This window comes from Lepisma saccharinum, chromosome 12 (assembly GCF_977018435.1).
Source record: "Lepisma saccharinum chromosome 12, izLepSacc3.1, whole genome shotgun sequence".
NCBI lineage: Eukaryota > Metazoa > Arthropoda > Insecta > Zygentoma > Lepismatidae > Lepisma > Lepisma saccharinum.
Window position 1 is genome coordinate 17,727,846 of NC_139240.1, and position 22,876 is coordinate 17,750,721.

Consider the following 22,876-nt stretch of genomic DNA (forward strand, 5'->3'; position numbering starts at 1 on the left):
TGTCTAGTCGGGCGGTCTTTTCAGATAGCCCGGCTCCATATTGAAAGTACGAATTGTCTACGGCAACTGTCTCAACGAAACGGCTGTCTAGGGAACATGACTGAACAAGTTCCAGACATCACGATCTCAACTCTCTTCACCAGGTCCATGGGATGTATGTAGTGGGATTTCTTCTGCAAACATCCTAAGGGCTGAATGGCAGTCAGGTGAGATCACGGACGGACCAGGGTCGCCCAGGAGACGCGACCGATAGGAGGACAAACCAAGGCAACGCGCCGCTATGCCAGACGCGGCAGTTAAAAATTATCTAATTCAATGTTAAACTATTCGTTCATTAATTACTTAAAATCTAACAATATAATATCTGTGAGGATTAAAATATCCTTACCCATTAAACGCTGAGGCTGTAAAGGGGACAAACACAGAGCAACAAAACTCCACAAAGGATTGTCCTGGCCATGGATCCAGACACCAGAGCCTCGTTGGCCTGCAGAAAGCAGTTACCGGGGTGTATTACAGGGAAGTGAGGTTCACTCTTGGGTACCTTACCAGAGGGTGACCACTTGGAAAAGAGGTTGAATTTGGGCATTATTAGAAACTGTTATCCCTTACACCCCTGTTTACTATGCGGAAGGATGGTTGGAATTTCAATGGTATCCGAAAAGGTCGTCCGTTGTATTTTACAAAAACACCAATGGAAAATAGCAAGTTACATTTATATAATATACATTTACTTATGCTAACTTATAATGTATACTTACCAACAACTTTCCGTTCTGTTGAAGTGTTAGAAACCAGATCCACTAAGTCACTTCCGCTTAGAAAAGTGGTGTTGATGTCAAACATCTTGCATTTGCTCACGCTAAGCTGATTTCTGTTGTCTTCTTCCCTGAAGCAAGAAACAGTCAATTTGATTTTATTTATTTTACTTTGCTTTTCTGCCAATCGCTAAGATGAAGATAAATGATGATTTATTGTTTTTTATAGTATGGGCACATTAGAGCAATACAGGTGTAAGCCCTTTAACTAACACAAAATTGAGGACTGGGCCCAACAAGAAAATTAAGTTGTTTCATTCAATTGCAAATTATTGGTGCATCACCACTTAGGCTTCTTGCACCCGTCACATTATACGGTTCCCAGCTCCTTATCATGACTATTATTAAACATGTGTCTGAGGACTAAAATATTCTTACCTGGGTTAAAAGCTGAGGCTGAAAAGGGGAACTGAGCACACATAAGGACAAAACCCAGGCCAACAAACAGCCCTACAAATGATTATACTGGCCGTAAGTCCAGGCACCAGAGCCTCTTTGGCCTGCCATATTGCAGTTACCGAGGGTGTACTATGTGGAAGAGAAGTTGACTTTTGAATGCCTCCTCAAAAGGTCACCCCTTGTACGGGAAAAATAAAATTAAAGATGTCTGTTAGAAATGTCCTTTCTTAATTTTGAAAACTAATTCATTCATTCATTACTTGACTAGAACTAAACTTATGCCGTCTCTGAGGACTAAAATCTCCTTGCCTAGGTTAAAAGCAGAGGAGGCTCAAGGACCGTAGTGCGAGCGGAGTCGTAATTATATCTCGGTTTCATTTGTGCCAATTTGAGGGCAGCTTTTCAAGCAGGGTGCGCATTTTGGATTCTGACACAGGGAGAGGAACTAGTTTTCCTCAAGGTAAGGTGTCCAACCAACCACGTTATGGAGAAGAAGGCTCTACATTCTATACTGGTTTATGTGCAAACTTGCACTCACTATTTAGATAATTATATTTAGTTCCTGAACTTTCTCTCTTCCATACTACGTGGAGATATGATTCAATAGTAAATCTTGTGGTTATCTTTAAAGGCCAGATACCTTAGTTTACTATTAGTTCGGTTGGAGGAATATGAATCAAACTGGCATGTTGAGAAGACACAATATTTACCTTTCATCGAGTTTATCTAAAAACATATACAACCGTGTGGTGCTTGCACATTATGTAAATAAACTCGCTTCAACTGTGACAATGTCGTCACTATATACTGTAAGGGAGAACTCAGCCCACAGAAGAACTAACACAGGACAACACAACCCCACAAAGGATTATACTGACTGTGAGTCAAGAATAAGAGCCTCGTTGGCTTGGAAGCAGGAGTTGCCAGGGTGTACTACTATAAGTAGATCGCCCTTACACCCTACTAAGTGAAAGAAATATAGACAAAACTAAGGACAATCAAAACTTATGTCTCGAATTTAATTGTGATACATCCAAAAGCATGTAATGCAAATCTCCAGGCCAAAAAAATATCCTTACATACCTGGGTAAAGTTAAGTTCTTCCATTCTTCTAATGTAAAGTTGGTCTTCTGCCTTCCAGGTACACGGCACCAGTGATCAGGAACGTCCAGGCTGATCACAATGTTCATGAAGGGCATTGCTACAAAGATAATGTAAAGGAAGTTGAAGATGTAAATAAACCGCTTCTGGAACCGGCCATACTGTCCGATTGAGACCATCAGGTTCTCGTAAAGCTCATCGTCAGCATTCGACATGTTGGTTCACTGGAATAGGAAGAAATTCACATTATCTGTTTTAACATGTGCTGAATATTCCACTGAATTGTCTATGTTGTTTAATACAGGATCAAGGACTCAACATAATACAATAAGTAGAACAGCTGGACCGATTTAAAATAACTATTGTTGTGTTGAAAACTCGCGCACAACAGAAAAAAGCAAATAAAGAATTGAAAATGAATCAAAGATACAGGGTGAGTCACAAATATGGCCAACAGTTTGAAGTTAATGTAGTGTGTTACTGTACAATATACGAGGGTGAATTGTATATTAATTAATTGATTGAATTAAAATGTTTAGGTGCGTCGGCACATCAGGCCATTTTGTACCCTTCAATGTTTAAGGAGAAGTTCGCCTTATCTAAAACCCTTACCTCAAATGTAAAAAGATAAAGAAAGGGGTGTAAAATGCCCCTTAAGAAAGGTTTAAAAATGCAGATTGTAAATGGACCTGCATTGGAAAAACACAACAATTTAAAAAAAGATAAGGATAATTTAAAAACTACCTCAAAACAGTGGAAAGGACCTGCTCTTGTCGAAAAATCTAAAAACATTGGTTAAAACACTGACATCGTCTCCAAACATAGAATACAAATCGTTGGGAAGGTTAAAACTGTCCGAGGTAACTGAAATCAGCACACTCGAGAAGAATGTGTCGAACACTTCAAAGAACGTTGCACGTAAGGCATAAACGAAGGGCCCATTCCTTGCAGCAAGGGACGGTGTGTGAAAAGGCTGTGTTGTTGAATATAAACCAACCATTCCCGTTCTCCATACACTATACCACATCATTAGCTTACCAGCAACAACCATTCGGCTGAGATCTGTCTACTGTAGATTATCAAATAACAGTTATTGCATATTCTTTTTATGAACTTCACTGAAGAATTTTTTATTTGAATTTGAATTTAAAATTTTGGGAGCGTCAGCACTTATTTTGCTCCCGTCACATTATAGGGGGGCCAGCCCCTTATCATTACAAATAACAACTCTTAAGTTGAATAACTAAAAATCTTAAAATGTTCTGACTTCTGTTAAAAGCTGAGGCTGTAAATGGGCACTCAGCACACTCAAGGACAAAAAACAGGACAACACACACAAAATTATACTGGCCATAGTGCCAGTCGCCAGAGCCTCGTTAGTCTTTAGTCCAGGGTGCACTACGTGGAAGTGAGGTTGACTTTTGGGCGCCTACGTGGAAGGTACCCCTTACACCCCTGAAGAATTTTTCATTCCAAAGCAAGAGGCACGTAATTGTTTGAGACATTTTTCCCAATATTCTTCACTATTCAACTATTTGGTGAATGTCGCTGATTAAAATCATATTCAATGGTGCGTATACTTCCTTCTCTCCCGAGATGTCAGCGTGATCTCGATGAGTTCCTAATACGTTAGGAGCATTGTAATGCTTGTTTTTAACACCTCAAAAAAGAGAAAATGGTTACAAGCATGCAGCAATAACTTTTTGCTGGCTAAAGATATGTTGGAAAAATCTTCACCGCTTCATTTCTCGTGAAATTCTAGCCTGATTTGATATATCACATCACCGCTTTTCCTTTGAAAATTTTGCGTTGAATTCAATATGGCGGTCAACAATATGCCGGACCTGCGCTTGACACACACAGCTAGGGATCTCCCTGTGCCTAACTTATTTCTTTCATGACCAGGATAACTTTTTTACATTTTGTAGAGGGTGTTAAAGGACTTTTGACTCGTCATAGTTCATGTATTCATCAGTCACATAGTTACACATCTATTTTGTATCTTCTGATCTCATTGCAGTCCCTCAAAGATTTCTTGATATGTTTTAAAAATAGAGTATGGTATGAGGGACCAAATATATGTTTTTCACGATGTTTGGTGATGACGTGTTTTGAGAGATTCAGGGTCAAAGGTCAAGGTCACGTGACAAAATTATATTTTTGTCCAAAGGTAGGCTTGTTATATATCACTGGAAAGCTTGTTCAATTCCCTGTACAATAAGCTTTATTTGAGCTTCCTAGGCGAAATAGGGGACGGAGTTACAGCAGATTTAGTATAGCTAAGCGTGCTCAAAAAGTGCAATTTATGCGAACTTTGACCTTGAATAATTTGACAATTACAAGACAAACGAAACTAAAAATTTTCATAGTTACTAAGTCCATGCATAGTTTCAACTCCCGAAATTTCATGAAAATCGGAATGGTCAGGTTAGAAATTGCACATATCTGTGTTGATTTGACATGGAATGACTCATAAGGACAAAGAACTGGACAACACACACTCAGCCCTACAGAGGATCATTAAAAAAGTACCCGGAATTTGACTGGTAAAAGTCCCACATTGGAGGTATCGAGAATTAATTTTGTCCGTAGGATGGCAGCACTGTACTGAATGACAACGCAGAGAGGTAGAGTAATCTATCCATCAGTTTGTGCACAGCAGCTGTTTACGTTAGTTGTGTTGACGAGTGTCCGGTGATTTGAAGAATGGAGACAAATATCGAGCAAAGAATTTGTTTGAAATTTTGTATTGCCAACGGACTGTCGTGTGCTGAATCGTTGAAAATGCTACAAAAGGCCTTTGGTGATTCCTGTCTGTCAAAAACACAAGCGTATGCATGGTACAAGGTTCTCAAAGAAGGTAGAGGAGTTGTTGCTGATTTGCCCCGTTCTGGTCGACCTTCCATGTCCACGACTGACGAAAACGTCGGAAAAATCAGGACAATGGTGCTTGAAAACCGGCGTGTGAGTGTGAGAGATGTGGCTCGTAAGCTTGGCATATCACACATGTCCGTTCACAACATTTTGACTGATGTGTTAGGCATGAAACGCGTCGCGGCACGACTTGTTCCGATGGAGCTGAATTTCCTGCAAAAAAGCACATCGTAGGGATGTTGCTGAAGATATGATTTCGGGAGCCTCTAGTGACTCGACCTTCATGAAACGCATCATAACTGATGATGAGACATGGGTGTATGAGTATGACATGCAAACAGGTCAACAATCTTCGAAAAGGCGCTTCGAAAATGAACCAATCCCCCCCCCAAAAAACCACGCCAAAGTCGCTCAAAACTTAAGGTAATGCTCATTGTTTTCTTTGATTATTGTGGTGTGGTGCACTCAGAATTCCTTTCAGCGGGACAAATTGTGAATAAAGAGTTTTATGTAACCGTTATGAGGCGTCTGCGTGAGAATGTTCGCCGGAAAAGACCAGAGTTATGGAAAAACAATTCTTAGATTTTGCACCACGATAATGCGTCGTCGCACACGTCGACTCTTGTTCGCGAGTTTTTGGCCAAAAACTCAACACATGTCGTCGCCCAAGCCCCATATTCTCCAGATATGGCTCCGTGTGGTTTTTTCTCTTTCCGCGACTCAAGTTACCACTTCGGGGAAGGCATTTTGAATCAATTGAATCCATTATAGGAAATTCGCAGAAGGCAATCAGGGCGATACCGTCTTCTGAGTTTGAAAAGTGTTTGGAAGACTGGGTTAAGCGTTGGCATATGTGTGTTGCATCTGATGGGGCCTATTTTTTGAAGGCAACAAAATAAATGTTGATGAATAACCACGTATTTTGTGTTTTATCCACAAGTTCCGGGTACTCTTTGTACGTAGTAGTACTTGCAGTAGATCCAGACGCCAGACCTCGTTAGGCTGCAAAATACAGCCCAGGGTGTAGTACGTGGAAGTGAGGTTGACATTAGGGTGTATTACGTGGAAGGGTTGTCCCTTACAACACTGTCCGTTTAGATGTCTCCAGGGTAACTCATGGTAAACACATTATGTTGCATTGATCATTTCCATTAACTCGAAGAGTTTCTACATCAAGGTATATAAAAATGTGTGTTAATAAACTATTATTTACACATTAATTTTAAATTATTTCTCGATTCCTCTAAGCGGAGGACGCTATATTTTGTACCCCACTCGAAATGAGAAATGATCCCCTTCATTCCTGATTGCGGTACGGTTGGTCATTTTACAGCTATCACACATAATTAAGCCCCTATCGAAAACACTCGATAGCGAGCGCTCTGTGTTTGATTCATTCCTTGTATTTATTTTCTCTCTTTTTAAATTGTCGCAGATGAATAATTAAATGATACAGATGAAGGGAGAGTAACACTGACAGGAGAAGATAAAACTTGACTCTGTTTGATTCATTGACTATTTGCTTCACAAAGATCAGCATGAATTGTGATAAAATTATATTCATGAGAGGAAAACCCAAACACAGATGGACAGGAAACAACACAAACTCCTCAGAGGATTATACTGGTTGTGCGTCCAGACGCCAGAACCACGTTAGTCTCAAATTACTACAAGACAAAGCGCAAGTGGAGTAAAATTACTATGGATGTATGAGTGAAGAGAAGTGCTGACAGAAATGATTCTTCTACGATTACCCCGTATGTCTTAGATTTACATTAATTTAATTTAGTTTTTGCTTGGATTTTCTGTAACTTTTGGGTAATGGCGAAGATGAAAATTGTGATACAATGAGAGGGCAATGCGTCAACACTATAAGGATTCCAGCCCTTTATTCGTAGGCTGTAAAGGGGCTGAATGTACACACGAGGACAGAACAACACCCACACAACCCTACAGAGGATTATACTGGCCGTAGATCCAGACGCCAGAGCCTCGTTAACTTAAATGTAGTCCAGGGTGTACTACGTGGAAGAGAAGATGACCGTTGGGTGTACTACCTGGAAGCACCCCTAAAAATCAATTCCTTACTCAATTTTTGAAACTAACTCACTCATTTACCACTTACAAGAACTAAAACTGTACTATCTCTGGGGACTAAAATATCCTTACCAGTCGTGATGTATATACTATATACGCGATTAACAAATTGAAATCTGCATTTACTTCCCATATAAACATTCGTGAGGGCTCGAAGTCCATTTGATTACAGACTGTATTTCGTAGAAGACGCAACAGTTATCTCTGACAAACAATTCCTTCGAACATTTCGCTATATTGTAAACAAAATCACTTTCCGATTTTGGCGGCGGACTGCATCCTCAGCCCTCCATCTCGAAAAGATGCTAAGGAAAGATTCACAAAGTGAGTGATTGATTTTACTTACGTTTTCTGCCATTTTTGGATAATCGCGAAGACGAATGAATTAGGTTCTTTTACATTACATTTTTTGCTAATTTTAGATAATTACGACAATGAGGATGAATTGTGATAGATGGTATGGATCGCACACATATGGACGGCACCGCACGAGCCCCATACAGAATTATACCGGCTGCAAATCCAAGCGATAGAACCTCGTTGGCTTTCAACTGTGCAGTTAGCAGGGTGTACAGTGAGATTCATGAGTATTACCTTGCAAATTGTCTATGACTATTTTCACAATCTTTTCTCTTACATCCTGTGTGTTTTTAAGCGATGGATTCATATGTATGCTGGTGCAGAAATTTTCAGCAGCTTGTTTTCAGTTTTCTTTAAAATCTTGAAGCTCTTATTGGGTCAAATAAAGTGCACGAACATGGTGACGGACAATTTGCATGGTAATACTCATGGATCCGACTGTACTATGAGAATTGAGGTTAACATTTTGATGTCTTCGGAAAGGGTCACACCTTACACCCTGATGGTGAAAATTAAAATGAAAGATAACATTAAATGGATGAAAGGAGGACATAGGATTATACTGTCAAAGTCCAGACGCCAGAGCCTCGTTTGTCTACAGAACGTATGGGATGCATTTGCGTGGAAGAGAGGTGTCACCGTTAATAACATGTGGTAAATATGATTTTGCAGTGTGGAAAAATTATATCTGAGCAAACGGTATAACTTGATTTGGAATTTTTATTTGGAATTGTACAATATACACTTCTAGGTTGTAACAGCCCCATTGATTTTCAATGGGATTATAACAACCCAAAAGTGTCCGTGACTAAGGATGGCCTCACCATGATTTGGATTTGAATTTAAAATTTTGGGTGTGTCTGCACTTAAAGGATATTTTGCACCAATCACATGATTTTAAAAAAATGATAATTTCGTGTTATCAAGTAAATGAAGTAATTTTCATTCAATCAACATGGAAGATGATACAAGTCTCATTAATTCCGTTGTCTAATTTGTTGCAATTAACAATGAAATCTACAAATTTGTATTCTATATACGCACCTCCCCCCCCCCAAATCACCCTTTCTCGATTGGACTCTCTTGGAAAAACATGTCTTTAAGTCACGTGCCTATTTGTTTACCCTGCCTTGAGTTTCTTGCCAGAGATCACGCTTCAGAGTACAACAGTAGCTTCGATGTCCAACGACCCTTGTACTACAGCTGTTGACGCCTTCAGAGATGCTGACGACGAGTGTCTTCACTGTCACCTGAGACGCCGCTGTTCCAGCTTGAAACTTCACACAACAATAAGTATTCCTCGGTCTTTGAACTTTCAGTTTTGAGTTGAAGAACGAAAGAAACAAATCTTTCTTATGACGTGCAATAATGAATTTTACATGAAGGATCTCCGTACTGGATACAATCATAATAAATAAATAAATAATAAACTTATGAATTTAGCCAGTACATGGCATTATGTTACTTCTATTATACTTATTGATGGATTTGGTGTCGGGAAATGACAGTCGTTATATAGGACATAAGTTATATTTTTAAATCCATATTCTCTTCACGACAATATAATATGTGTGTACAAACTTAAAAGCAACTTCTTACAGTGCAGTGCAATTGTGTCGATGCAGAGTTTTTAAGTTTTACATTAGGGAATATTTGTGGTGATGGTGATTGACGAATGTATATACAATCTACGTTTAGTGACATGTATATAAGAATAGAAACGAAATGAGATATTCATTTTACGACTTTACTTGAAATTTATTTTGTATATTTGTATGTTATATTGTTTCAGGAAACACTACCGCTCGGACTCGTGTGCTTAAGCTTTTGGCAAGAGGGGGTGTGTGGTGTATATGGCCTGCCAAGGTTCCGTCGAGTCGTTTCCTGCCTAGGGACAACTCAGCATTCTACAAGTTACTTGTCCCCCAACTTCCGCGAACAGGATATTGGGAAGAAATATATAGTGCGGTCGGGGGAGAGGAAAAGGGCAGTTTTGCGGAACAGTTATGATAAACGGTTGATAGAGAGTTGCGAGAGGTTTAGTGATAGTTGCGATGAACAGTTTTGTGATTGCGATAGACAGCTTATTGGATGAACAAGGCAGACATTGAAGTTTAGTAAACACGTGTGTGTGTGTGAGTGAGCGCCAAAAGCCCTAGGCAGGACACCACCGCAGGCCATTACACCAGCCAGGTATGTGTTTCCAGGGATTAGACAATATAATCCAATAAATTAATTATAAAGGATTTCGGCGTACTGTTCTTAAGCGGTGCTAATTAAGGTTATTCAACAAGGGCTGTCCTAGTTAGCATCGTACAATACGGGGTCCAGTCTCTTATCAGAACTAAAATAGCATAACTGTAATCTCGTGTAAAAATATTAAAATATTCTGACTTCGGTTAAAAGCTGAGTCTGTAAAGGGGCACTCAGCACACACAAGGTCAAAAAACAGGACAACACACAGAATTATACTGGCTATAGGGCCAGACGCCAGAGCCTTGTTAGTCTGCAAAATACAGTCCAGGGTGTACTACGTGGAAGATCACCCCTTACACAACAGGCCTCACCATGATGTTAACCCTGGGTATCTACAGACATAAATTCGGACCTGATTGATGTAAGTGTTTCGTACAATTACCTGGAATAGTTTCCAGGAAGATAGAGGGAATTAAAGTTATTTGGGTGTCTTGCTAAAGGGTCACCCCTTGTCAACAATGAAACAAGTGTTTCAAATTTTAAAAGTGAATGTCTCGATAAAACTTATGCGTAAATCACGTTCTTATCAAGAATAATTGAGTAATTTGTTGATGTTACTTCGCTTTTCAGCCACTTGTGGCTAATCGCCAAGAAAGATTGAAAGGTGGTTAGAAGAAATTGACGAAAGGACAAACACAGCACACACTAAGGATTATCCTGGCCGTGAGTCCAGACTCCAGTTTCGCAAGTCTTCAAAACGCAGTCCAAGGTGTACTACAAGAAAGATAAGTTGGCATTTGAGTGACTTAAAGGGTCTCTCCTTGCACCCCAAAAATGTTTGAAATGGGTTGAGTTTATTTTCTGCCACTTATGGCTAATCGCGACGAAAGGGATAAATGGATAGTACAACATGCTGATCGTCCTTTCATGCGTGGTTGAAATTGAATTAAAAATTTTGGGTGCGTCAGCACTTAGACTATTTTGAACCCGTCACACTATACAGGGTCCAGCCCCTTATCATAACAAAAATAAAACACGTTTCTGAGGATTAAAATATTCTTACTGTAGACAGTAGGGCAAGGTGTGCTCCAACTTGGCAGGAGTATTGCGTCAACTCGGGGCTCATGCACGTCCGAGTATAAAAGAGCGAGACGCATCGTCTCATCCCTTTCATTGTTCTTATTGCTACCATCGACTGTCATTCTTAAAGTGTGCTACTAGACTGTATCGACCTGGAGTCGACACGACGGAGTTTACGGCTGAGGAAGGTGAGTGAGTGGTAATTGCCTTACCGAATACAATCCCCTCGAATATCCTTCCTAGAATTAAATGTGTGGAACGAGACTAAGATATTTTATTGAGGATCTACCAATCTCCCGGTGTCGTCTCTATGACCCCGCGATAATAGGTGTGAGCGAAGCTGGAGGCTAGAAGCGAACACATTCTCTACGCCTTTAGCCAGCGACTATATCTCGGGGGGACGAGAGACTAAATTACCTTCGTTAAAAGCAACTAGCACACATAAGGACAAAAAACAGGACAACACAGAATTATACTGGCCAGAGTCTCGTTAGTCTACAAAATGCAGTCCAGGGTGTACTAACGTGGAAGTGAGGTTGACAATTGGGTGTACTACGTGGAAGGTCACCCCTCTACACCCCTTTTCATACGTGGTGTTGGCACTCCACTGTTATGGTAATTGGCAACTACTTTTCGGCATTTAAGTGGTCGATTGTCCACCCGACCCCTTTCAATTTGAATTAAAATATTTTGGGTTCGTCAACACTTGGGTTATTTGCCAAGGTCACATTATACGTGGCCCAGTCCCTTATCGTTAAAATCACTACACGTCTTTGAAGACAAAACTCCTTACTCAGTATAGTAGAAAAACTAAAAGAAGTTCAGGAGCTAGCATTTTTCTTTGCAAATACGGGCTAACAAAGCCAGGAATGCAACTAATATAAGCTATCAAACATTAACTTCAAGCATTTATTAATTTACACAATATCGGATTAACAATCATTAATTGTTGCGCCGGTGTGGCCTTCCTAATGAAGACTCAGCCGGTAACAGCATGAATAACTATATAATGCATTCTAATATAAGGCCGCCTCTCCAATATTTCTGCAAATTTTAAAATTAGGCTAGTAACTATTGAAGAAATTATACTGGCATGTTTATTATTCTAATTTAATGACACGTGATGCACAAAACACACAAACATAAAAAAGGTACTCGTTATTTTTTTTTTGAAAAAGGTAATGGAAATTTCCCTAAGCGAAGTCGAAATATTAAAAAAAATATATTTTAGAACTGAATTTAAAAATTCAGGCGCCAGGTGATTGATTGATTGAATTTAAACTTTTGGTTACGTCAGCAATTATGCTATTTTGAACCTGTCACATTATAGGCATCCAGCCCCGTTCCATAATAAAACACATTTCTGAGTTTAAAATCTGAGGCTGTAAAAACGCACTCAGCACATATAATAAATACATTGTATAAACAGAAAACGCAGGACAACAGACACACAGTCGTACGAAGATTATACTGGATGTAGGTCCAAACGCCAGACCCTTGTTGGCCTACAAGAAGAACCGATGTTGACTTTTTGGTGCCTTACCAGGTCACCCTTTACACGCCCCTTCCCCTTTAATGCGGCACAAATATGTACTCAATAAGCAACAGTAATTTTAAAAAAATTAAATTAATATCACATCTCAATGGTTTAACAAAGTCATTGGAATTGTACGCATGCTAACTTCCTTAAACTTAGGAGTCATTTATTCTTTGCCATTTATGTTTCTTTAAAATAAGCATGCACAAGAAAACAAGAGCAAGCACACCAAGAAAATTCTGGAGAACTTTCTTGTAACCTTTATGGACACTAAGGCAGTTGAGAGAAGTGGAAGATCATGCTGTATATACCTGAAAATATATATGTAAGTTCGCAGTCCGTAATTCCGACAGAACCAACACCGTATACACACTTCCATTCGCATCACGCACGGAAGAATCGTAATAGCTCGGGGAATCAACAATTACGTCACAGTAAGACGAACTTGTCCGACGCAAAAACGAGTTTTTTTTTCTCTACCATTAACTCGTCACGACTCGCTGCTTTGTAGATAGAGTGGACTTGGCACCACTCCTGATTCATCACATTTCCATTCATATAAAAAAAAATACAAAAAATTACGTCACTTTTCAATTCCTGGCTAATTGCGAGGACGAAAACGGATAATGATTGGGTTTTGGATTTCGATTAATTTACTTCGCTTTCTGCCACATTGACAACGAAGGAATCCCACAGAGGATTATGCTGGCTGCGAGTACAGACGCCAGTGTCTCGTTGGTTTGCAAAATGCAGTCCAGGCTGTACTACATGGAAGAGATGGAATGATTGAAATGGAAGTTTTAGGAGCGTCAGCACTTCGGCTATTTGCATCCCTTACGTTCTACGGGAACTAGCTTCTTATAAAAACTATGATCAAAACGTGTCTCTGAGGACAAAAATCTCTTTACCCAAGTTAAATTGATTCATTGAAATAAAAAATGTTGGGTGCCTCAGCACTTAGGCTATTTGTACCCGTCACATTATACGGGGCCCAGCGCCTCACCAAAGCTAAAAACATTACATGTCTCTGAGGACTAAAAACTCCTAATCTAGGATTAAAGGAGAGGCTGTAAAGGGCCACTAAGGAGATGTAATGACAAAACACAGCACAACTCATAACCCTACAGAGCCTCGTTGGCTACAACGCTGCAGTTAGCGTGGTGTACTACGTGAAAGGTTTTGATTGGTTTGCTTCATTTTACTTTGCGCTCTACCAGTTTTCGCTAATTGTGGGTGCGTTAGCTCATAGGCTATTTTGTACCCTTCACATAACTAAAGTGAAATAAACGTGTATGATTTTTGATTTTGATGTTAAAATTTTGGGTGCGTCAGCACTAAGGCTATTTTGCACCCGTCACACTATACGGGGTCCAACCCCTTACCGTTTCACATAACAACTCTAACGTTGCTTAATTAAAATCATAAAATGTTAAAATATTAAAATGTTCTGACTTTCGTTAAAAGCCGAGGCTGCAAAGAACACTCAGCACAAATAAAATTATACTGGCCATGGGGCCAGTCGCCAGAGCCTCGTTAGTCTGCAGTCCAGGGTGTACTACGTGGAAGTGGGGTTGACTATTGGGTGCACTACGTGGAAGAAGCACCCCTTACACCCCATAAACGTGTATGAGGACAAAAATATTCTTACCTGGGTCAAAAGCTAAGGCTGTAAAGATACACTCAGAACATACAAGGACAAAACACGGGGCAACACACAGCCTTACAGAGGATTATACTGGCCTTAGATTCAGACGCCAGAGCCTCGCTAGTCTGCAAAATGCAGTCCATGGAGTACTACGTCGAAGTCATTTTGACATTTGCGTGTCTTGAGAAGGGGCCAATCCTTACATCCCCCACGCAGAAGGAAAGAAGTCTCTAAGACCATTACTCACTAACAAGTAGCATGCATCTCCACAGTGAAACCCGGAGGTTCTGCTGAACATGTGAACGAAAATATAATGGAACAAACTTAAAATTTAAAATCTACTGATTATGTTGTTTTCGTAACCGGGATCAAGGACATGGCCAAAAATCAAGGACACAGGGTAATAAAACACTCGGAACTTTTATGTGCAAAAAAAAACTAGACGAGACAAATGTCATTGTAGCTGACCGCCCCAACAGACATAATAAAATACCACAGTTACTGTGCGAATTAAGTTTTTCGCTTTGGGGGTTCTCACTGAGACACGTATTTGTGGTTTTAATTTCGGGAGGTAGGCTTTTGGATATGCAAACGTGAAGATATTACAAATCAGTAAACTGAACTATTGCCTTGCAGTTCTAAGTACCTTGTGACAACATTTCCACTTAATTTTGAAACCCTAAGTTTTGCTATTTACATTGTAAGAAAACGCAAAGTCATTTTATTATCACTCATCCTCATCGCGGCGATGAACAAAATATAATATACTCCTAAATAATCAACCAGTCAATTAAAGTCTTCCCCATGGCATAACAATAACCTCGTCGCTTTCTAATCAAAATAGTCCTGACTCGATGCCCGGTGAAGGCAGTATCATTGCCTCTCTCCCTCTCCAGTTGCTTATTAATTAATAAAAATTAAACAAATTTTAAATGAAATTGTTATTGATATTGATATTAAAATTTTGGGTGCGTCAGCACTAAGGCTATTTTGCACCCGTCACACTATACGGGGTCCAGCCCCTTACCGTTTCACATAACAACTCTAACGTTGCTCAATTAAAATCATAAAATATTAAAATGTTCTGACTTTCGTTAAAAGCCGAGCCTGCAAAGAACACTCAACACAAATAAGGACAAAACACAGGACAACACAAACAAAATTATACTGGCCATGGGACCAGTCGCCAGAGCCTCGTTAGTCTTCAGTCCAGGGTGTACTAACGTGGAAGTGAGGTTGACATTTGGGTGTACTACGTAAAAGGTCACCCCTTACACCCCAAATTTTAAATTAAATTACTGGTTAATATATTATATTCTTATTTAAACCTCTTCAATATTCGCCGCCAGGAAAGCTCCAAGAATTATTTTATTGTTATTGTTGTTATTATTAGAGGAAAGTAGTTCATACCTAGGTATGTAATAGGTTTGTAATATGTAATTGCAAGATATCTCTAACGCATGGCGATGTAATCTGGAGGGGGAGCGGCTAGATTTCGGATTTTAGGTTTTTAACCTATTTTTTTCCTTTGCAGGTAAATAAGAAATGATAAGTTATGTCAGTGTTTCATTAAAAGACGCAACAACTGATGAACTTCTATGGTGCCTAAAATAACCTATTTTGCTTGTTAGAATATCTTTTAGCTATATGTGCCTAAATTAAACCTTTTTTTATTTTTTTAGGTTTTGTAGGATTCTTGTCTGACAGAGGTATTTATTCGGTTTAGTGACGAAACAATTAAATGACTGGCATGTTTGAAACATGTTTTCTGTCGATCCCCCCCCCCCTACAAATCAATAATGCTTTTCCAAAGCTCTAAACAAAGGAAAATGTCTGGCGCCACTATTACCCCCCCCCCGACCATTTTTGACACTCAGTCACCTCTACTGCCTGCCCAGTCCAAAGTGCAAACTTCTGATCCGTGTGATCTTGCTCACTTCCGCATCAGTTCGGTCCTTTTGTGGTATTCACGCCCTGCGAAGTAACGTTCCAGCATTCAAATTTGCACCACTGACTATGTTTCTGTTGAAAGATAATTTTCAGCATGTAAAATGATCCTCGCAGACAAATGGTGGAGTTTTACCAGGCCCGTATCCGGGGGGGGGGGGCAAGGGGACCATGCCTCGCCCCCGAGCCATGAAATTTGATGCAAACCTACAAAAATTGCATGGATAATTTTTAAGATTTTGCAAGAATTTAGATTTTCTTCTTGCATAAATGAATGGGTTGTCTCTGAAGAGAGGCAGACTCCAGAACTCTGCAGTCTACTATATTTACTCATTTTAATTGTATAACCATTTATGCGAAGCTACTAAATGTTCCAATTTGGTCGGGACAGTTCACCATATTTACTCCCTGTTTTAACTTTTTTCGAACTTCAGTCTTGATGAGAAAATGTCCTCTTTTTGCGGTTAATTCACATTGAGATATGTTCTTCATTATAAGGATAATTCCATAGCATTGGTGGTCACATTCAGGGTACGAATTCCCATGGCGGAAGGGGGATCTCCCACTTTCCCACCAATGATCTTGTTCTATTAAAATGTTTCCCCCATTCAAATTTTCCGAGGGTAAGAGTTTGTGTTATAACAACAAAGATAAGCAATTAGTTTGGACTTGAAAAATACTTTACTAAGAATAACATCGTAAACCATACAAGAAGGGGTTACAAAGAATGGGGCCTCCCCGATTTCGGAGTGGTTGCGCCGTCGCCTTGTAATCAAGGAGTCTCGGGTTCGATACCCGGTGGAGGCACATAGTGGTTCGGATCCCACTTTAGGTAGGTCCAGTCCCGATTAACCTTACTGTGCATAAAGTGGATTTAAAACACCAACTCAACCACAACAACAATAACATAGTACGATGTCAGCCTGTGAGTGAATGTTGCATACATCTCTTTTTCTCTTTCTCTCTCTAGGGCTGGTAACAGCATGAGGTAAAAACGTACTTCTACAGTCATAGATAAAATTTCAAAATTAGATGAAATTAGAGTAGTAAGAAATGGAGCCGTAGCTGCGAAGGTGGTTGTCATTGTCACCCTAGGCCCCTGGAACATAGAAATTAGACCGACGTCCTCCATTTCTCACATCCTTTGGTCGGGAATAAAACATAGCACTTACATGTTAATTTAATAGGAAACTAATGTATTCTCAAAGTTTCTCATTTTTTGTTCCTCCACCTAGTTATCTTTAATTTGCATTCGATTTTGCAGATGTGAACAATAACACACACTGCTTCAATGAAGATGGTGTGGGATGCACAACCGACTGTCCTTTTATTAGCCACATTTCTTGAATGCTAAGTTTTCTTTTAATCGGATTCAACGGAAAAGAGTAAGTACATAAAATATCTACAATATATAAGTATGTCAGCTACATCTAGGTAGTGGGGTGCAAATTCGCTGCAGGGTGTGCGAAAATCATTCTCGCCCTGGGCGCTGAATTCTCTAGCTACAACTCTGATAAGGAAATATTTCGTTTCAAGAGACCATTAGTAGATTTACACCATTATAAAAACATAACACAATAAAAGTATGAAAATGTAATTATAATTTTTAATAAAAAGCAATAATTAAATAATATCTAACACTTATTATAAACATTTCACCTATCTACTAATTTCTTGACATTTTGAACCAGTCATTCAAGGAATTAATTTGCTAGTTTATAAATGTAGCAAATAAATTTGTTTATATATGTTTATAAATATAAATATATATAAATAAATAAATAATGATATTAATTAATTATTTAATAATTGACATATATTTCATGACAATTATGTATACATTTGATTTTTTATTGAATTTAAAATTTTGGGGGCGTCAGCACTTAGGCTATTTTGCTCCCGTCACATTATACGGGGGCCAGCCCCTTACCATTACAAAGAACAACTCAAACGTTGCAGAACTAAAATCATAAAATATTAAAATGTTCTGACTTTCGTTAAAAGCTGAGGCTGTAAAGGGGCACTCAGCACACATCAGGACAAAAGAACAGGACAATACAAACAAAATTATACTGGCCATGGGGCCAGTCGCCAGAGCCTAGTTAGTCTTCAGTCAAGGGTGAACTAATGTGGAAGTGAGGTTGACATTTGGGTGTACTACGTGGAAGGTCACCCCTTACGCCCCAATTATGTATACATGTATGTATGTATGTATGTATGTATGTATGTATGTATGTATGTATGTACACAGGTTGATTGGTAATTCGACTTATTCCTGGAAAGGGGTAATACTAGAGCACATTTGCAACAAATTTGACCCTATGCACCGGGGGTCATAAATCAATGGGTTTCGAGTTATTGCAGTTTGTAGATTTTCGTGACATATTCCGACTTGCGACCAAAAAAACTACTAATTGTGAAAAAACTACTACACCCTGGGCACTTATTCGACATGTTGCTAACAGCTGACGAATGAGTGACTACTGGGGAAAAAAATCATACCCAAAATTCCCATACCCACAGAAAAAAACAGTCATTGGAGCACACGTCATGAAGAAATTTGGAAATTTTCGTTTAAATCGAAGAGGATTACTCAAAAAATGGTAACACCTTTAGCGTAAAAATTACGGAAATAACTTGCTCGTTTCATAAGCTCTACAAAACGATACAAATGTTGTCAACTGGCACACGGGTTGGGGGGAAAATCTGAATATAAAGCGGAGAAGGCGCGTCTACACTCTTTGTAAAGTGAAAAGAAGTTGTCGGTTGTGAGAAATAAAGGAACGAAAATGAGTGAAATAATGTTATTTACCATTCTTATGATTCCAGTTTGTCAGAATTAACTGTTACGAAAACTACAAATCCTGTTCAAATTGCCTCCCCGGTTACGTATGCAAGCACGCAGCCTGCGGTGTACTTCAGACACATTCACTCGCGTTGACACTCAAGTCTCTTATGTATTGGGCGGCTGTCACAATTCTCTCTCTCAACTCTTCTTGGGAATCCACTGGTGGACTGTAGACTAACTCTTTCATGTGACCCCAAATGTAAAAGTCGCATGGCGTCAAATCCAGACTCCTCGCCGGCCAGGGGGTCGGGCCGCCTCGACCAATCGATCGCATGGGATAATTGTCGTCCAACCACTGTCGCACACCCCGGAAATAGTGAGCTGGGCAGCCATCATGTTGGTAAATCATACCCCTTCTTGTGGCGAGCGGCATATCCTCCAGCAGCGTCGTCAATTCTTCCCTTGGTTTTCGTAGGTAATGCCGTTTAGGTTTTGTACCAGATAGAAAGGCCCGATCACATGATTGTGGATGATTCCCAGTTAGTGAGAATTTTCTCTGGTGAGCCTTTTCTTTAGATTTTCTGGGGTTATGACCAAAAATACGCATTATGAAAATTCGTAATACCACCGCGGTCGAATTTGGATTCGTCCGTCCACAGAATTCTTGTCAGATGATGAGGGCCTACAACGCACCTTCTCCGCTTTTTATTCAGAGTTTTTCCCCAACCCGTGTGCCAGTTGACAACATTTGTATCGTTTTGAAGAGCTTATGAAACGAGGAAGTTTCTTCCGTAATTTTTACGCTAAGTGTGTTAGCATTTTTTTGAGTAATCCTCTTCGATTTAAACGAAAATTTCCAAATTTCTTCATGACGTGTGCTCCAATGATTGTTTTTTTCTGTGGGTATGGGAATTTTGGTGAGTGAGTTAGTGAGTTAAAATTTATGGGTGCGTCGGCACTGAAGGCCATTTCGCACCCTTCTGTGTATACGGGGAAATGTCCCCTTATCTAAAATTCTGACTGAGATTTAAAAAAGGGGTGTAAAGAGCCCTTTGGGAAAAACTAAAAGTGCAAGGTTGTAAAAAGGCCTGCACGAGACAAACACAACACATTAAAAAGTCAGAATAAACTAAAAACCTCCTTACAGACGGTGGAAGAGACCAGCTCTTCGCAAAAAACTAAAAAATGTGATAAAATACTGCTGTCATCACCCAAGAGGGATGACAAACAGCCGGAAAGGTTAAAAGTCTGCCGGAGGTAAGCAAGATCGACACATTCAACGAGAATGTGTCGAATGCTTAAAATAACATTACAAGTACGACACAACGGAGGGTCCAGCCCTTGCAGTAGGTGACCATGCGTGAGACGGCTGTGTCCTATACGCAGGCGGGTAAGAATAACGTCTTCTCGCCGAGAGGGACGAGACGAGGAACGCCAAACACCTATGGTGGGCTTAACAGCGTGAAGCTTGTTCCCCGTTTCCACATCCCACTCGGTCTGCCAAGTGTCAAGAAGGCGAGAACGGAACACATTCTGCAGGTCGCTAGCTGGCAAAAGATGGACGAGAACGTCGCCATCTGCATCAGCAGACTTGGCGGCAGCATCAGCTGCTTCGTTCCCCTGGATGCCCACGTGGCTAGGGACCCAACAGAAGTGTACATCCGTGCTGGCAGATAAGGACACAAGCCGTCTGAATATGCGTTGCGCTACTGGATGCCGGGAATACGGCGAATCCAGAGACTGCAACACGCTGGTCGAATCACAGCACACAAGGACCTTCTTCAGACCGTTGACATCTGCAAAATCCAGTGCCTTTAGAATGGTTTCAGGATGGGAACAATAATAGCTTCTTTCCAGGAAGTGGGGAAAGAGTCCTCCAACCAAAGCCTGTTGAATACCGCCAAAAGGAAATTTTTGGCTCCAATGGGCAGATGACGAAGCATCTCATAGTGGATCTTGTCCACTCCAGGAGCTGTGTTCTTAGAATCTCGAAGTGCCTGATCGAACTCCCGTTCAATGAATGGAGAGTTGTATGGCTCGGTGTTATTACTTCGAAAAACGAGAGGCCGTCGTTCCTGACGGTCCTTCTCACTGCGGAAACGTGGTTCGTAATTTACAGAGCTAGACGCATCAGAAAACTGCGTGGCCAAGATATTAGCTATGTCTCCGGAATCTGTGTACAACGTCCCATCGTGCTCCAGAGCGCTCAGAGGAGTAGATGCACCCCCTGGATGCGACGTACTTTGGTCCAAACGGCTTTCGACGAAGCCTGCTTCGTCAGAGAAGACACGTATTGGACCCAGCACGCCTTCTTACTGGCTCGAATGAGCTGACGGGCACGGGCACGTTTAATGCGAAACTGCTCGAGTTTGCGGCAGTGTGGTTCCTATTAAATCGATCGAGAGCATGATTGCGGTCCTTGATGGCTGCACCGATCTCCGCAGTCCACCAGGGGACTGGGCGTCGCCTCGCAGGTCCACTGGGATGTGGAATGGAGGTGCGTTCAGCATCATGCACTCCTGACACAAAGACATCTAAGGCGTCGATTGGTGGTAAAGTCGACGCAAGATCGACTTCAAGGCCCACTGCACGCTCGAAGGCTTCCCAGTCCGCCCGACTGAGATTCCAGGGAGGGTGTTGTTCACGTGATTGCTGAAGATGTTCGAAGGTAAGAATGAGAGGGAAGTGATCACTCCCACAGAGATCAGGATGAACGCTCCAAGATGTGGTAGGAGCAAGGCTGGGACTGCAAAAGGACAAGTCCAACGCAGAATATGTGCCAGAGGAAGGACTGAAATATGTGGGAGTCCCATCATTCAGCAACGTTAAATCTGATGCCTCACGGAATTGATCTACAATTTGACCCCGGGGCTCTGTACGAACGGAGCCCCACAAGCAATGGTAGGAATTAAAATCGCCCAAAAGAACTACAGGAGACGGAAGTTGTTCGAATATAGAAAGGAGGTCCTCAAGAGAGAATCGCTCCTCCCTTGTGATGTAGACACAGCACACAGATATTGGCTGTGGTAGATGAATCCGCACGGCGACAGCTTGGAGGGGGGTGGTGAGAAAGATTGGCGTTGAGTGGATGTTATCTCGAACACCGATTGTAACACCACCGTGTGCACGACGAGCCTCAGGAAGCTTGTCGGTGCGGTAAAGCGTGTATCCGTTTAGAATCACTGATTCATTTGGACGAAAATGTGTCTCTTGGAGACATATAATGGCAGGGTCAAATTCAGATATTAGAATTTGCAGTTCCTCGAGATGTGTACGGAAACCGTTAAGGTTCCATTGGAGACAATAAGCCATAGCTGTAGGTATGATTGTTACCTTTTAAGGCGTACTCTATTTCTAGGCCCTGTCACCTTGATAAATTCTTCATCCGCGGCTTCGTCCTGTATCATGTCCTCGGGTAAGGACACAGAGGGGGAAGGGGATGAAGGAGGAGGAGTGGGGGTGGGTGCTTTGAGCGCCCGCCGGGCAGCTTTCAGCTGCGCCTTAAGTTTCAGGGTGGTGGCTGCCACCCTGACTGATGAGCTACTGGTCTTCAGGAAGTATTCTTTTGTGTGAACCTGCTTCAACTTCTTCTCTGTGGAGCGAGGAGTGGTTGCTGGTTTCCTCGAAGCAGGACGAGCTATTACGGGAAGCATTGTTGTTTGCGTGGACACGTCGCTGGTTTGTACACCTTATAATCCTCTACGTCTCTTGTTTCCCCTTTAATACCAAAGAAGTGAGACGAGGATTGTCTTATCGGCGCAGTGGATGATCATATATTAGGTACTTAAAGTATACAATTGGAACTTAATATTCGTTAACCCAATATTTATAACAAAACATATTTGTACTTATACTTTCCAAATACAATTAATTCAACAGAAATGTCTATGGATTATCTCCCAGTTAACCTAGTTTAATTTGTCCCATTTGATAGTCAGCAGTCGGTAAGTAAAGGCTACACGAGTCAGAGCAAATCGCAACCCAGCCCAAAACCCCCCACAGCCAACATGACCCGGAGCAATCCACCAAAAAAA

The 22,876-nt window shown here is 40.8% G+C and overlaps 1 protein-coding gene across 4 annotated transcripts in view; it reads right to left on the minus strand.

Moving 5' to 3' along the window:
* Positions 1-22,876, minus strand: part of LOC145996391 (carcinine transporter-like) — a 168,793-nt gene that overhangs the window by 88,696 nt on the left and 57,221 nt on the right. Inside the window, exons 1-3 of one of the 4 annotated variants that reach the window (XM_083132825.1) lie at positions 12,774-12,853; positions 2,301-2,542; positions 762-889 (exon numbers count right to left, since the gene is read on the minus strand). In XM_083132825.1, the coding sequence (XP_082988951.1) occupies positions 762-889; positions 2,301-2,533 (361 nt within the window). In that variant the 5' untranslated portion in view covers positions 2,534-2,542; positions 12,774-12,853. Of the gene's footprint in view, positions 1-761; positions 890-2,300; positions 2,543-7,361; positions 7,380-12,773; positions 12,854-22,876 lie in introns of those variants that run through there. The other 3 variants (XM_083132828.1, XM_083132826.1, XM_083132829.1) reach the window with 3 other exon arrangements.